The sequence below is a fragment of the Thalassophryne amazonica genome, chromosome 2 (assembly GCF_902500255.1).
Source record: "Thalassophryne amazonica chromosome 2, fThaAma1.1, whole genome shotgun sequence".
NCBI lineage: Eukaryota > Metazoa > Chordata > Actinopteri > Batrachoidiformes > Batrachoididae > Thalassophryne > Thalassophryne amazonica.
Window position 1 is genome coordinate 109,155,620 of NC_047104.1, and position 17,593 is coordinate 109,173,212.

General features: G+C 38.4%; 1 protein-coding gene and 1 long non-coding RNA gene across 11 annotated transcripts in view; one reads left to right on the forward strand and one right to left on the reverse strand.

Annotated features, from left to right (window-relative positions):
* tjp1a (tight junction protein 1a) overlaps positions 1–17,593 on the forward strand; it is a 423,741-nt gene that overhangs the window by 384,846 nt on the left and 21,302 nt on the right. For 7 of the 10 annotated variants that reach the window (XM_034191454.1, XM_034191483.1, XM_034191493.1 and 4 more), the window contains 8 exons: positions 1,887–1,987; positions 2,081–2,431; positions 5,721–5,960; positions 8,177–8,995; positions 9,181–9,263; positions 9,797–9,967; positions 10,130–10,239; positions 13,769–14,028. In XM_034191454.1, the coding sequence (XP_034047345.1) occupies positions 1,887–1,987; positions 2,081–2,431; positions 5,721–5,960; positions 8,177–8,995; positions 9,181–9,263; positions 9,797–9,967; positions 10,130–10,239; positions 13,769–14,028 (2,135 nt within the window). The remainder of the gene's footprint in view (positions 1–1,886; positions 1,988–2,080; positions 2,432–5,720; positions 5,961–8,176; positions 8,996–9,180; positions 9,264–9,796; positions 9,968–10,129; positions 10,240–13,768; positions 14,029–17,593) is intronic. The other 3 variants (XM_034191463.1, XM_034191501.1, XM_034191510.1) reach the window with 3 other exon arrangements.
* LOC117528916 lies at positions 2,490–14,042 on the reverse strand. The gene is made up of 3 exons (XR_004565904.1): positions 14,033–14,042; positions 12,336–12,339; positions 2,490–2,610 (listed from the first exon to the last, which is right to left on the reverse strand). It is a non-coding gene; the product is annotated as an uncharacterized LOC117528916 (long non-coding RNA).

Here is a 17,593-nt window from a genome sequence, read left to right on the forward strand (position 1 = left end):
AAGTCACAGAATTCTTCGATGCATTGCAATCATGTCATGCTAATTAATTTAATTGTGTAATTTATAATAATAATAATTAATATTAATTAATTAGTAATTGATTAATGTTAATACTAATAATTCCTCAATAATAGTAATAATTAATATTGTTTGATTAATCGTTAATTGATTAATTAGTAATTAAGTAATTAGTAATTAAAATAATTTATAATAATAATTTATATAGTGCCAAATCATGACTAATCGACTCAAGGCGCTTCACAAACATCATTTAAAAGCAGAATAAAATGAAATAAGATTAAAGTACAATAAAAAATTTAAAACATAAATAAGTAAAAGAAGTAAAATAATAAAAAGAATAAAAAAGACACACAATCATATAAAATACTAATGATAAAACAGGAAAACAGTTTATTTAAAATAAATAAACACGAAATATATCAGCCTGTGTGCAATGAATGTATACATTATACAAGTTTCACTTTTTGAATGGAATTACTGAAATAAATGATGATTTCATGATATTCTGATTATATGACCAGCACCTGTATGTATGTTATGGGCTGTATCTAGTTCTGTTAACCTTATATTTCTTTTTCAAATTCTCCCATTTTTTTGCATCCAGCCCTATTTCCTTTAGAAATTTCCTTGACAAATAATAGCAGTCTATTAGGACGTCAGGTTATCAGGTTATGTTTTACACGTATACGTGTGTGTGTGTGTGTGTGTGTGTGTGTGTGTGTGTGTGTGTGTGTGTGTGTGTGTGTGTGTGTGTGTGTGTGTGTGTGTGTGTGTGTGTGTGTGTGTGTGTGTATATTTTCCATCTTATTCCCATTGATGAAACTTCTTATTTTCTGCCTGAAAGCACCGAGTGTGCTCAGGGCTCCCTGTTTGTTTACAAAGTACACATGCGTTACAGACCTTGAAATCCGACAGCAGGGATTGATATTATCCAAAGATTTATGAACATACAAATCAACGTGCTTATCCTTTATCATGATTTTTTCCATTGTGAGATATAAAAGTGTCTTATCGTAGAGTTCGTGTGTGTATATGCATTATAACGCCTCAGCGCACGAGCGAAGTTACGATATTCTTTACAACGACAATATACGCATCATGCATCCAGCAGCATACGCGTGGCTGTCATAGACAACTGCCTGTAAAGTTTTTGTTCAAGTTATAACTTTCTAAACAGCGTAATTTGTAATTAAAGCCGCTTCATTTGTGCGGCTCTTTCGGCGCCATGTTTGTTTTTTCTGAGACAGTAGTAAGCTCCTCCTACCCCTCCAAACGGAGTGTGCATCCAGATTCACTCCAAACGGAGGGGTTTAAAGCTCTCCGCCTACCCCTCCAAACGGAGTGTGCATCCAGATTCACTCCAAACGGAGGGGTTTGAAGCCCTCCGCCTACCCCTCCGCCTCGCTCCAAAAAGAGAATTGAGACACCCCTCTGTCTCTCGTGCCCACGCAAAACGGAGGGGAAGGGGTAAGGGGAAGGGCCAAGGGGTAGAATTGAGACTCAGCCTACATCAACACCTTTTTGACCCTGCAGTGTTGGCAAGCAGACAAAAATGGGAAAATGATAATGCAGTTCTTCGGGATGCAGTGTGTGCTGCTCTCAGAGCCACAGAACTCTGTCATTGACAAGGATCTGGTTTTCCTTCTGCTGCACACTGTTAACTTGTGAAAGCAGTATTATATTGTCAGACATTTGTGCATCTGCAGTCTGTTAGTTTTATTTTCTTTTAATTTACGTACTTGAGGATTTAAAAATCATGGTGTATTTTGGAGTTTTTAATTACAGTTGTACTTAATTGTTTGTTTAATAGTTGTTTGTTAAATGGGGAGATGTTATTTTCTTCTGCCGTCTTTCTTTGTGTTCAGCAACCATTAACTTGAACAGCATGAATGACGGTTGGTTTGGAGCTCTGAAGGAGATAATCCAGCAGCAGCAGAACCAGTTGGTGTGGGTTTCAGAGGGCAAGGTACGGTGCACAGACACAGATACTCGATGCAAAAAAAAAAAACCTACACAGAATTTATCTCCCTCACTGACTATATCTGCCTCTATCACTTAGGCTGACGGGGCAGCTGAGGATGACTTGGACATCCACGATGACCGCCTGTCTTACCTGTCGGCACCAGGCAGCGAGTATTCCATGTATAGCACTGACAGCCGCCACACGTCTGACTACGAGGACACAGACACAGAGGGCGGAGCCTATACTGACCAGGAGCTTGATGAAACACTGAACGATGACGTTGGTCCACCCACAGAGCCTGCCATCACCCGCTCCTCTGAGCCTGTCCGTGAGGATCCACCTGTCATACAGACGCCCCCTGGTTACGCTGTCTACCAGCACACAGTGCAGCCGGACCCCTTGAACCGGATCGATCCAGCAGGGTTCAAGGCACCAGCGCCGCAGCAGGTAGCGTTTTTGAGAGCTGTACAACTACCGTGTTGTCTGGAGGACATGGTGTGCGATGGGAGGGTATTTTGGAAGCGCTATTGAAAATATCACTTTTTTTGTACCATTGCTATTGTTCTGTCTGCCTACTGCTGCCAACAGTATCAGTGAGAAAGTGAAAACCTTTATGGCCAAGTATACTATATAACTATAACTATTATACAACTATATATATATATACACACACACACACACAACCCCTGGCAAAAATTATGGAATCACCGGCCTCGGAGGATGTTCATTCAGTTGTTTAATTTTGTAGAAAAAAAGCAGATCACAGACATGACACAAAACTAAAGTCATTTCAAATGTCAACTTTCTGGCTTTAAGAAACACTATAAAAAATCAGGAAAAAAGATTGTGGCAGTCAGTAACGGTTACTTTTTTAGACCCAGCAGAGGGGAAAAAAAATATGGACTCACTCAATTCTGAGGAAAAAATTATGGAATTACCCCGTAAATTTTCATCCCCAGAACTAACACCTGCATCAAATCAGATCTGCTCGTTAGTCTGCATCTAAAAGGGAGTGATCACACCTTGGAGAGCTGTTGCACCAAGTGGACTGACATGAATCATGGCTCCAACACGAGAGATGTCAACTGAAACAAAGGAGAGGATTATCAAACTCTTAAAAGAGGGTAAATCATCACGCAATGTTGCAAAAGATGTTTGTTTGTTCACAGTCAGCTGTGTCTAAACTCTGGACCAAATACAAACAACATGGGAAGATTGTTAAAGGCAAACATACTGGTAGACCAAGGAAGCCATCAAAGCGTCAAGACAGAAAACCTAAAGCAATATGTCTCAAAAATTGAAAATGCACAACAAAACAAAAGGAACGAATGGGAGGAAACTGGGGTCAACGTCTGTGACCGAACTGTAAGAAACCGCCTAAAGGAAATGGGATTTACATACAGAAAAGCTAAATGAAAGCCATCATTACCACTTAAACAGAAAAAAACAAGGTTACAATGGGCTAAAGAAAAGCAATCATGGACTGTGGATGACTGGATGAAAGTCATATTCAGCGATGAATCTCGAATCTGCATTGGGCAAGGTGATGATGCTGGAACTTGTTTGGTGCCGTTCCAGTGAGATTTATAAAGATGACTGCCTGAAGAGAACATGTAAATTTCCACAGTCATTGATGATATGGGGCTGCCTGTCAGGTAAAGGCACTGGAGAGATGGCTGTCATTACATCATCAATAAATGCACAAGTTTATGTTGATATTTTGGACACTTTTCTTATCCCATCAATTGAAAGGATGTTTGGGGATGATGAAATCATTTTTCAAGATGATAATGCATCTTGCCATAGAGCAAAAACTGAAAACATTCCTTGCAAAAAGACACATAGGGTCAATGTCATGGCCTGCAAATAGTCCGGATCTTAATCCAATTGAAAATCTTTGGTGGAAGTTGAAGAAAATGGTCCATGACAAGGCTCCAATCTGCAAAGCTGATCTGGCAACAGCAATCAGAGAAAGTTGGAACCAGATTGATGAAGAGTACTGTTTGTCACTCATTAAGTCCATGCCTCAGAGACCGCAAGCTGTTATAAAAGCCAGAGGTGGTGCAACAAAATACTAGTGATGTGTTGGAGCGTTCTTTTGTTTTTCATGATTCCATAATTTTTTCCTCAGAATTGAGTGATTCCATATTTTTTTCCTTCTGCTTGGTCTAAAAAAGTAACCGTTACTGACTGCCACATTTTTTTCCTGATTTCTTATAGTGTTTCTTAAAGCCAGAAAGTTGCCATTTGAAAAGACTTTAGTTTTGTGTCATGGAGGTTAATAAAAAGTTTAGACATCTGTGAATGGTGAGATGGCAGATGAAAAAGGCGCATGGACTCCCCAGCTGGCAGCTAACCTGTTAATTCACCTTCAGATGTGAACAATGTGAACAATTCAACCTCCAGAGGTGATTCACTTTTCAAAGCCCCAGGACTGGGAAAGATTTGAGATAGTCACATGGCAATGATGTCAGTTGAAAAGTATGCAGTCTGAGACTTGCGGCAGAGTCACACACCGCGTCGGTTTGACTAAACTGATTAGAACTGATTCAATTTATGATTTTTCTGGTAGCAGAAATTGTCTAATGCATGTGTTTCATTGGATTTTGGGCTCTGATGGAATGAGTGGCCAAACATCTGGTGTTTGTCCAACTGGTGTGCAGTGCATCTGAACGTGGACAGAAGATTGAAAAATGGCCACGCCTTACCCCACCTCCTGCAGTTGGAATTCTGCTGTGATAGTTTTTATGCTGTTGACTTAACAAAGCAGCTTAACTTCGACAGGATGCCCGCTGGGAAGCTACGAATAAGTACTGGACAGAACACACGTACATCGGGAAAGTTCTCTATCTGATGTTTGCTCAAAGTTTTGAGCATGTACGTAATTTTCCAGACATCTCACTAGACATCAGCTGACAAGGAATACATTTAATGAATGAGAAAGGTATTTGTACAGGACAAAAACGGACACAAGCAGATGAGTCATTTGTGATTTCTTTTTCATTTGTGATGAAATCAGACATTTTTTTTAAATGGGTATTCAGACGGATGTAATATTGCTCGAACATCGGCCCACCCCTTCTTCAGGATGTTGTTTAAATGTGTGTGAATTTTGTTTTTTCTTTTTTTTTTCAGAAAGAGTAATTTAATTTTAGTTTTTGTTTTTTTTGTATTGTGACAAGGTGTCTTCATAGTGTGACTGCTGCTGGTTTCTCTGAGCAAGGAACAACAGCAACAAAAAAATATTACTTTTTGTCAGCGTTTGTACTAGTACTTACTAATGTGACCTTTATATGTGGTTGGAACTGTGCCACTACGATACCAGAAATGATTATGTGCATGTTGGAAATGCCAGTGTATCCCGTGTTCCTATGAAATGTATTATTCAAAATGCATTTGGCTGTTGTGATACATAAATCTAGACATTTGTCATCTGATGGTGTTAATCAAATTAAAGAGAAAGCAATATTGTACTGCAAAGCTAGAATTAAACTCAAATTAGCATAGTATATGAATGAAAAGTTGTCCTGCTACTGATTATGATTTTTTTTTTTTTTTTTTGCATGCTGATGGTTGATACACAACTATATGAAGGCAGATGATTGGCTGTTTGAGTCACTTTAAACTGTAGGCACATCTGAAGAGCAGCAAGTTTCAAAGGAGCTTTGATAGTAGCAGCTTGTTGCACCTTTTTTTGTCAAGATGTGCTATTAAAAATTTCTGAACCACTTCACAGAAAACAGAGGCCGCAGTCATCCCTAGCATCCCCCAGCAGCCTGAAACAGTGCCCCATGCCGTCGACGTTTCTGTAAAATCTGTAGGGGGTCTGAGCCCTGATGAGGCGCCTGCAACTACACTCAGGCAGCCAAGCCCCAACCCTGAGGCTGGCTTACTTAAGAGGCCCACTCCTGAGCTAGCCCCTCAGAGCACCACACCAGAACCCCTACAGCCTGGACTGGCCAGTTCAGAACCAAAGGTACCCTTCTGACTGTGACTGGACACTCGGTGACCTGGCCCGGTTCAGCTCAGCTCGGTCTGACCTGGCTGACTTCCTGTGCTGCTGCTGCCTGTCTACCTACCTTCCTCCTGCTGTCATGCTTCGCTCTCTCTCCTTCTCTCTCTGCATGTTCGCTGACCACCGTGCTGCCCAGAAAAAGCATTGTTGAGTGTCTGTGTGCAGGTGTATATGAGAGTGTGTATATGTGTGTGCATGTGCCAGGATCTGAGCAAAAGAGCAATGGGTAAACAACAATGGGCCATCAGGTGGTGGCTGCTGTGGTACTCCTCCATGAAGAAGAGCGGTGTAACTCTTGTGCCTCTGTCTCACTGTTGCTTACTCTCTTTGCATGGCTGCAACATGTTTGGCTCGTCCTCTGTTAACCACTAAATGTAGATGTGTTTGTGCCTTATTCAGCAATGTAGAGTACATTCTTGTAAAAAGTAGCCATTACTTTCCAACCATTTTTGTATAGTTTTTGTCTTGTTTTTTAAATGTTACCAGTTCTGTGTACTGAAGTCTTAAATAGAAATGTTATTCAGGTATGGGTGGAATACTAATGGTTACTTCACTCATATTTCAAATGTTTATTTTTTTGTGCAGTGTCTATATGCTTGTACACTTAAAGGGGAACTCCAGTATTTTTCAAACTGGGCTCTATTTTTGCATGTTTTTGAGTTCTTATTTGCATTTGGTACTAAAACGATTTTAATTGGTGCAGTATTGATTTACAATGCAAACAACACGAGATAAAAGGCTGCATAATGTACTTTTATGGGAAAAGCTAAAAACACAGTAAACCATCTCTTGCATTTATATAGCGCTTTTACAAGCGCATTACAGTTATGCCTCATATTCACCCATTCACACAAACACACACACACTTATACCAGGCTGCTGCCATGCAAGGTGCTCACTACACGTCGGGAGTAACTAGGGGATTAACCCTTTTATGCCCAGGTTTTTTTTTTTATAAGTGGAAAAAGTTGCATTAGTACCTTTGAGATTTTTTTATTGCGAGTAGAAAATGACATGATACACTTCGGCAACAATTGTTGCCAGTGGGGAAAAGCGGGTTAAGGGCCTTGCCCAAGAGCCCTTGGTGATTTTCTGGTCAGGCTGGGATTTGAACCGAGGATCCTCTGGTCTCAAGCCCAATGCTTAACCACTAACAATTGATGAGGCTAAAATGTCATTAAAATTGAATGGTAGCATGGACAGGATCCCTGTGGAGGTAAACATGTAATTGGAAGGAAAGTCCATGACACCCCCCCCCCCTTTTTTTTTATATAATTATGTTTTGTGATAACATTGAATTTAGTCTAAATATGTAAAATTCATTTATTTAAAAAAAAATCTTACAGAGAAAGATGGCAGATTGCTAAATACCAACAAGAGAACAATGACGACAACCCTGGAAACGATCACAGATGTTTGGGGGGGATCACTACATGTCATACTTTTTTAAAACAACCAGTTATGCAGTTAGTTGCTTCCTTTAGCAGTCCAGCTTGATTGCTAGTGATGGGTTTGTTGTTGTCGTTGTAAACAGGAAAACAAGCCCCTCATCTGCATCATAAATGTGTTGGCGTTCTAAACCAGTTGAAATAGTTTTTGTCATGAGTGAAAAGATGAACTCAAAAAATCTAAGAAGGAACCCAGGTTGAAAAATACAGCAGCTCCATTTAATTATTATTGTGAATATTTAAGTTGCCTTATAATTACAAGACAGTGGGTGACATTTTCCCCTTTAAATTCCAATACAGTGAACACATTTTAAAAGAAACCAGAGTTGCAAATAATTTTAATTTTAATTTATCCAATAAAAATGGATCCCATTGTTTTGTTTTTCTACTTGTTTTTTTTTTGTTTTGTTTGTTTGTTTGTTTGTTTATTTTAATTTGAAGGTTCCAAGTGGTGCTTTTTGATGTTTTGAGCTCCAGTGAATGTTTGGGTATGCTGATATGCCTATTTGAATTGTCTTAATATTTCTCAGTCTCAATTTCTCTATTTCAGGTCTTTCCCTTCTCATTTCCTCCTGAAAACAATTTCACAGGCTTATTTTAAATATTCTCCTTTTTTGCATCTTTTAACCAATTTTGTATGTACAGTCTTTTTTCATATCACATTTGTCTGTAAGCATTAACGGATCTCATATAGTTGTTGACCTCATTGGTGGTTGTGTATTTGTTCAGCAGATGTATCCGAAGGATCCATACAACACAAACAACACTGGAAGGCTGGGTCAGGGCATGAAGCCTGTGACTTACAACCCTCAGCAAGGACATCGTGCTGACCAGCAGCCATACAGAGATTATGACCACCCGCCCAGTCGGTATGATGCCAGCAGTGGAAGTGGATTCGCAGAACCAAAGTACCATAATTATGATGCCCATCTGCCATATGAGAACAATGTGCCTCACTATGACCAGCAGCCGTGGAACCCTTACAGTCAGCCACACTCTAACAGCAACCAGAACTACGAGCCTCATTCGCCATATGGTGACAGCCCCGACCATCCATATAATCCTCCTCATCGCCACGATGAACCCCCACCTCAACACGGATTTGATGGAAGGCCTCGATATGGTAAACCAACACCTCCAGCTCCTGTCCGTTATGATGAGCCCCCACCACCTGTTCCTATGCACAATGTACACTACGACCAGGACTCGCGCTCACCGTACCTCCCAGCTACTCGCTCGCCAGACCCTGCTGCCCAGCAGCCAGTTTACAATCATGGACCCCCACCACAACAAAAAGGCTTCAAGTCTCAACAGCGTGACTCCCCTTCCTTGAAATCTGAAACCAACCCAACACCACCTCCCAAAGCAGAGGCACCCTTACCTTCCCCTGGGGACACATTCAGACAGGTCCCTGCCAGAGTGGCACAACAGGAGGATGACCCAGCTATGCAGCCACAGTCAGTTCTAACAAGGGTCAAGATGTTTGAGAACAAACGGTCTGTGTCCATGGACCGAGCGAGAGACACAGGGGATACATCTGCCAACAGGGTAAATTTGGCAGCTTATCATACTTATCATTTATCTTAAAAAAGACATCCTGTACTATTACGCTAGAATTATTTGGCATGTCATGATTTAGTCCTGGTCTTTGGCTAAATAAATAAAGTGGACACATTAGAAGTACAGATTTATTTATCTCCTACTGATGCAGTTAATGTGTGTTGTAATTGTAGGCAGCTGATGTACAACTGAAGTCAGGTGGAGGAATTCCCAAAGCTAACTCCATGAGCAACTTGGACCAAGAGAAGACCTTCAAGTAAGCCACCATCCACTGTTGCTATAGCTTGTTGTGATCATCTTTGCCTCAAAATAAATTTGGAGTGAAATTGTGACTTTATGGAAAAATATACACCTTCTTTTGAAATGTCTCACATCCACATTATACCTAGGAATGACTTTAACATGCTTACATTTACAGTCGGTGTTCTTGTATGCTTACAGTAACCACAGTGAAATACAACTGAGATGTGATCACTTTGTATAGCTCACATTTGTATGAGTAAAAAGAACAAGGGGTGGGGGGGGTGGAATAGCTGTCCACCAACTGGTGCGCTGTTTAGTTTACAGACAAAAACATTGCGCTAAATGTGTGCATGCTTCCCTGACTAAATATAAACAAGTTATAATTTTTAAAACATGTAGTTATGCCGTTTTGAAATATAAGTCGCAGGACCAATGAAACAAGTAAAAAACAAACAAAGCACATCATACAGTCCAGAAAATATGGCCATTTATTCTCCATTTAAGGTGTTACCTCTTTCTTTCATTTTCCTCTGTCAATCCACACAGGGCCCCAGAGCCCCAGAAGCCCCATTTGAATGTGGCTGAGGACATTGTACGTTCCAACCACTACGACCCTGATGAGGATGAGGATTACTACAGGAAACAGCTGTCTTACTTTGACAGAATCCAGACGGGCCCTAACAAACCACAAGCACAACCTACGCACAACTTCCCAAGGTGATTTTCGCCCCTCCTACAATCATACACTTGTATTTTTTAATGACTAACCCCCCCTTCCCCAAATTAAATGACTTATTTACATCATACAGCTTTTACATGCATGTTTTACTGATTTGTACCATGAATAGACATAATAACATCCATGTGTTTGTTCTACAGGATGGACTCAGTGGTGAAACCAGGTTCAGTGGAGAAAAGATATGAACCTGTACCTCAGGTTACTCCTTCTCTGCCACCATCCACACTGCCCAAACCAACCTCACCTGAAGGTACACTGAGCATCCTGCCAAAGAAAATGAGTCATCAACTTTTCATTTGTTGTACAAAAATTTTATTCACGTGTAAATACATTGCTACTTTGTGGGTGTACTAGTGGTTCATCCCAAAATGCTAACTGGCGAGTTGAACTGCAGGAAAAACAAAACCGTAATTTTTGTCGTGGAATTTTGTGTCATTAACTCAGAGCAATGTCTGTGCTTGTGCATGTACAGACCTGTAGCCTTTAAATACGAAATTCAAAAACCGTGTGATCCCAGTTCATTAACTTGGGTTTTAATATTTCAACAGCAAATCAACTGGAAGGTTCCAAAGCATTTATTTTGAGTGAGTTGGAGATATATTAAGGTCCCATTTAATACAGCTTGTATTGTCTTCCTTTTAGATATGGAGCCTGGAACAAAGTTGGAAACAGGTTTTGAAATACTTTAGTGCAGTACTTCAGTTTAGACTTATTATTTTGCACAACTAGCCAAAGGTTTTGGCACCGTCCAATCCGTGTGTTCTATTTATGGTTTAATTCTGGTTTTAATTTCCCCTTCTGTTGTACATTTGGTGTTCATTTGTCCACATGATGGGTATCATGTTTCAACCTGCTGTTGCTAGCTTGTTAGCTGGGGGTAGAACATTGGTATGCCCAATGTGTGCCCAGTGTTCAGGACACAGAAAAACTGAGTTTTAATCGCATCTGTTCCTAATTTTGAACAGTTATCCATCTCCAATCTGTAACTTATGACACTCGTAAAGGTAGCTCCACTAACCATCCAGCAGGTGGCAGTATGATGGAGGAGAAACAGTTGCTGTTTTGATCAATCTGATGCAGCAAATTTCTTTCTTTCTTTCTTTAATATTTATTTCATTCATTTAAAAGAAAAAAACAGAAAAGCAGAAATAAAGCATCACAAATCACCTGAATGAAAAGGAGCAGAGAGAAGAACAAGTCTTATGTTTTCTGCCCCTTTTTACAATACAATCTTTCAATATCCAGCGTCATTATTCGACATTATTTAACAGATTGCATTTCTTTGACTTGTGACATATCACTGACTTATTTCATAATTATGACCATTATTTAGTAGATTACATCTCTGACAGGTTACATTTTAAACATTATTAACAGATTACATTTTTTTGGCTTTCTCACAGCCCACTGACTTATTTCATAGTTTCATACTTAATACATCTAGTTTAATATGTTTTTTAAATAACTTAAGCAACCTTAATTCTTTGATTTCTTTGTTGAGATTGTTCCATAATTTTACACCATTTACTGCAATACTCCGTTCCTTTACTTTGGTTCTGTATCTTGATTTTTTAAAGACTTCTATTCCTTTCAATTTATAACTACTTACTCTTTTTTTCAAACATATTTTGAATGTTTGTTGGTAAAGTATTTTTATTAGCTTGGTACATTGTTTGTAATATTTTCAAATCGACTAAATCATGAAATTTAAGTACCCTATACTTAATGAACAATGGATTAGATGGATCTCTAAAACCACTGTTGCTAATCACTTTTAAAGCTCTTTTCTGCAGAATAAATAAAGGTTGTGTACAAGTTGTATATGTTGATCCCCAGATTTCTGCACAATAAGTTAAATATGGAACAATCAATGAATTGTACAATGTTAATAAACCATAACTATTTAATGAGTATTTTACTTTATGCAAAACAGCAATGGCTTTCGCTATTTTCCCTTTTATGTAATTTATGTGTGACTTCCATGTAAGATCTTCATCAAGCATGACGCCTAAAAATTTAGTTTCTTTTACCCTTTGTATATCCATTCCATCTATTTGTAATGACACGTTATTTTTGTTCACTCTGTCATTAAACAATATGAAATTTGTCTTATTAATATTTAGTGACAATCTGTTTATATCAAACCAATATTTAACTTTTTTCAACTCTGTATTTATCACTTGTGCTACTTCCTGTATATCTGATCCAGAGTAAAACAGCGTTGTATCATCAACAAATAAAATGCTGCCAAGCACATTAGATACATTCACAAAATCATTAATATACAAAATAAACAGTTTGGGTCCAAGTACTGATCCTTGTGGTACTCCATAAATAATGTTACACAATTCTGATTTGGTATTATTTATCTGAACAAACTGTTTTCTATTTTCTAAGTAGCTTTTTACCCACTGATGTGCAATACCTCTTATTCCATATTGTTGTAACTTGTAAAGCAATCTTGAGTGGTCGATAACATCAAAAGCCTTTTTCAGGTCGATAAAAATACTTACAAAATAATCCTTATTTTCTATTGTTGTTGATATTTTCCCTATTAATTCCATAATTGCCATAGCTGTCGAATGTTTTGTTCTGAATCCATACTGAGCATTATTTAAAATATGATGTTTCTCAATGAATTTATCCAACCTTGTCACAAAAACTTTTTCCATAATTTTAGAAAACTGTGGAAGCAATGATACTGGCCTGTAATTAGAAAAATTATGTTTGTCTCCATTTTTATATAATGGGACTACCTTGGCAATTTTCATTTCGTCTGGAAAAATCCCTGTTGACAGAGACAGATTACAAATGTAAGTAAATGGTTTAATAACAGTTTCTATTATACTTTTTACAGTCATCATGTCTAAATCTTCATGGTCAGTTGATCTTTTGCTTACACAGTTTTTTTTACAATATTTCTTATTTCATCTTTTTCCACACTGTCCAGGAAAATACTATTGACCGTATTTACAAGTGTTTGTAATTTATCTTCTACTATTGGTTTATTTCCCACCAGACGTGATCCTACATTTGAAAAATAATCATTAAACTCATTTGCAACTTCTTTTATGTCATATATTTCTTTATTTTCCTTGACAAAGTAATTTGGAAAAGTTGCTTTCGCGCCATCACTTTCAATCACACTTTTTATGATTCCCCATGTTGCCCTCATATTATCTTTACTCTTATTTAATTGTTCACTATAATAATCTTTTTTTTGTTTCCTAATTATTGTCAATAGTTTATTTTTATATTTTTTGTATCTGTGTTCTGTTTCCTTTGTTTGCATTTTTAAAAAGCACCTGTATAAATAGTTTTTCAAGTTAACCAGATGCTGTTTCTCCTTGTATGTTCTTTTAACTTATGATAGCATTATTTTTGAGTTATTGTCTGTATAAGCTGGCCAGGACAAATTGACTCACCATCCCATTAATATGTTTGCTGTCCAAAGCCGTACGCTGTTACCAACACAGGGAATTAATAGATTAGTCAGTAATGACAATAGCTGGTTGCAGCTGCACTGTTATCTCATATTCCTATGTCGGTGTATAAAATTGATGGATTCATTTAAATGGATTGTATTTTATATAGTGCTTTTCCATCTGATGCAGACATTCTAAGCACTTTGCACTGATGCCTCACATTCACCTATTCACACAGTCACACACACCAGTGTCAGCATACTGCTATGCAAGGTGTTCAACATTTAAAAATATATTTACAAAACACAATGATGCATATTAGAGGGTTGACTGAACCTTATGTCTCTCTCACAGGCAAGACTTCTGTTCGAGAAGACACTGTCCAGACCAGCTTCTTGCCACATAAGAGTTTTCCTGAGAAGTCTCCAGTTAATGGCACAAGTGAACAGCCTCCGAAAACAGTTGGCATTTCTAGGCCTCCACCAGCATCCAGCTACAACCGTTTCACGCCCAAGCCCTACACCACCTCTGCCAGGCCTTTTGAGCGCAAATTTGATAGCCCTAAATTCAACCACAACCTTCTGCCAAATGACAAACCCGAGATGGCTCCTAAGGTACACAGTATTTAGTGAATATTCATTTTAATGGCTACTTTCAAGGAGATTCAAGTAACTCATGATGCAAGTACTACTTTCAGAATCTGTCTTCTACAAAAGGTCAATATAATATTAAAAACCACAGTGGCTTTACATACCGCTTTCTGGAATATAGGTTGCACTTGTTCAAAAATGCCTCTTTAAGAAGAAAAAACCATAAGTCCTATGACAGTATGAGTCTCATTTACCATTTCAGGCAACAAGAAGCAAAATTAATTTAACTGCTGCAGTATTTATTTCTAAGGCACGCACAATGTTAAAGAGCACAGCTAGCGAGCGAATTAATATCACTATACTGGGGCACAGAACGCGAGTAACCCGCTTCTTTATGCCACTGAACAAATGATCGTATGTGACATGAACGTGCGAAGCATTAAACATTTGAAAACCTAGTGCATTATTTATTTATTTATAACACAAACACTGCTTTAAGTGATCAGAAGGTATGAGCTAATTAATGTTATTGTAACAAGTGCAAACTGGGAGTTAACTGCTCTGAACAGGCGATCATATGTGAAATGCAATCAAACATTTTGTAGTACATATGTAAAAGATAAACTCACCGTTATTTTTTTCTTGGTGTCCCTTGTTAGAGCTGTCATTTCAAATAAGTCCAAATAAGGTTTCTTCAAAATTAGAATAAAAAAAAAAGTCCCTCTTTATTCAAAAGTGCAGTGTTCCAGTTAAAACACATTAATTCTTCAGAACAAAGAACATTTTTCTTGTTTCTTTTCTTTTTTTCTTCTTCGTCATCTGCCTCCTGCCCCTTGACACAACAACTTTCATTACGCAAGAAGACGATGGCTTCTGTGAATATATTAGCCTACGTTTTTTGGGGGGTGGGGGGACACCTCCATTTCGTGATCAGGTGAAAGACTGGATTTTATTTGAGTCTCGATACAGAGCGTAAAGTCTGCTAGTTGGAAAGCTTCTGCTTCGTTGTTTAATAATTAACGATGGATTGTCACATGTTTATCTGACTTTTTGAGCCCATTAACACAGTACAGACTTATGTTTGTGAATTACTTTTGTATGTGGAACATTTCCCAAAATGACTGACAGTGTTCCAAGGCATTTATCATGAGGCATTTATCTGTTATTGTTTATGTTCTGATTTTGTTCTGTGTGCTGCAGCACTGCGCAGGAACAGACGTTAATTTATAGTCATTTGTGTTGTTTGACAGGATGCTTTCCTGTTTGATAAAGACATTTTATTCATATTCATTTGCTTGAAATGAGCATGACTACAAATTGTATTTTATCTCTTGACCCAAGGATCACCAAAAATACGAGGAAAGGTTGAAAGCTGTGACGCCATCACAATCACTCCTATAACAAATGCTTTAAGCAGGAGGTGTCAGAAAAATTACCAGATATTTCATTGGTAGCCTTTTTACGACCTCATTAGCAGGTGCATTTGATGGACCCTCCAAAATCATGTTAATGGCCCCATTTACAAACCAAAATAATCATGTTAATGGCCCCATTTACAAACCATAATAATCCGATAACTGTGAGTAATCAGATAACTGTAATAATCTGATCAATCAATCCATTTCAATCAATTTTATTTATATAGTGCCAAATCACAACATACAGTTGCCCCAAGGCGCTTTATATTGTAAGGCAAGGCCATACAATAATTACGTAAAAACCCCAACGGTCAAAACAACCCCCTGTGAGCAAGCACTTGGCGACAGTGGGAAGGAAAAACTCCCTTTTAACAGGAAGAAACCTCCAGCAGAACCAGGCTCAGGGAGGGGCAGTCTTCTGCTGGGACTGGTTGGGGCTGAGGGAGAGAACCAGGAAAAAGACATGCTGTGGAGGGGAGCAGAGATCAATCACTAATGATTAAATGCAGAGTGGTGCATACAGAGCAAAAAGAGAAAGAAACACTCAGTGCATCATGGGAACCCCCCAGCAGTCTAAGTCTATAGCAGCATAACTAAGGGATGGTTCAGGGTCACCTGATCCAGCCCTAACTAGAAGCTTTAGCAAAAAGGAAAGTTTTAAGCCTAATCTTAAAAGTAGAGAGGGTGTCTGTCTCCCTGATCTGAATTGGTAGCTGGTTCCACAGGAGAGGAGCCTGAAAGCTGAAGGCTCTGTCTCCCATTCTACTCTTACAAACCCTAGGAACTACAAGTAAGCCTGCAGTCTGAGAGCGAAGCGCTCTATTGGGGTGATATGGTACTATGAGGTCCCTAAGATAAGATGGGACCTGATTATTCAAAACCTTATAAGTAAGAAGAAGAATTTTAAATTCTATTCTAGAATTAACAGGAAGCCAATGAAGAGAGGCCAATATGGGTGAGATATGCTCTCTCCTTCTAGTCCCCGCTAGTACTCTAGCTGCAGCATTTTGAATTAACTGAAGGCTTTTCAGGGAACTTTTAGGACAACCTGATAATAATGAATTACAATAGTCCAGCCTAGAGGAAATAAATGCATGAATTAGTTTTTCAGCATCACTCTGAGACAAGACCTTTCTAATTTTAGAGATATTGCGTAAATGTAAAAAAGCAGTCCTACATATTTGTTTAATATGCACTTTGAATGACATATCCTGATCAAAAATGACTCCAAGATTTCTCACAGTATTACTAGAGGTCAGAGTAATGCCATCCAGAGTAAGGATCTGGTTAGACACCATGTTTCTAAGATTTGTGGGTTCAAGTACAATAACTTCAGTTTTATCTGAGTTTAAAAGCAGGAAATTAGAGGTCATCCATGTCTTCATGTCTGTAAGACAATCCTGCAGTTTAGCTAATTGGTGTGTGTCCTCTGGCTTCATGGATAGATAAAGCTGGGTATCATCTGCGTAACAATGAAAATTTAAGCAATGCCATCTAATAATACTGCCTAAGGGAAGCATGTATAAAGTGAATAAAATTGGTCCTAGCACAGAACCTTGTGGAACTCCATAATTAACCTTAGTCTGTGAAGAAGATTCCCCATTTACATGAACAGATTGTAATCTATTAGATAAATACGATTCAAACCACCGCAGCGCAGTGCCTTTAATACCTATGGCATGCTCTAATCTCTGTAATAAAATTTTATGGTCAACAGTATCAAAAGCAGCACTGAGGTCTAACAGAACAAGCACAGAGATGAGTCCACTGTCTGAGGCCATAAGAAGATCATTTGTAACCTTCACTAATGCTGTTTCTGTACTATGATGAATTCTAAAACCTGACTGAAACTCTTCAAATAGACCATTCCTCTGCAGATGATCAGTTAGCTGTTTTACAACTACCCTTGCAAGAATTTTTGAGAGAAAAGGAAGGTTGGAGATTGGCCTATAATTAGCTAAGATAGCTGGGTCAAGTGATGGCTTTTTAAGTAATGGTTTAATTACTGCCACCTTAAAAGCCTGTGGTACATAGCCAACTAATAAAGATAGATTGATCATATTTAAGATCGAAGCATTAAATAATGGTAGGGCTTCCTTGAGCAGCCTGGTAGGAATGGGGTCTAATAGACATGCTGATGGTTTGGATGAAGTAACTAATGAAAATAACTC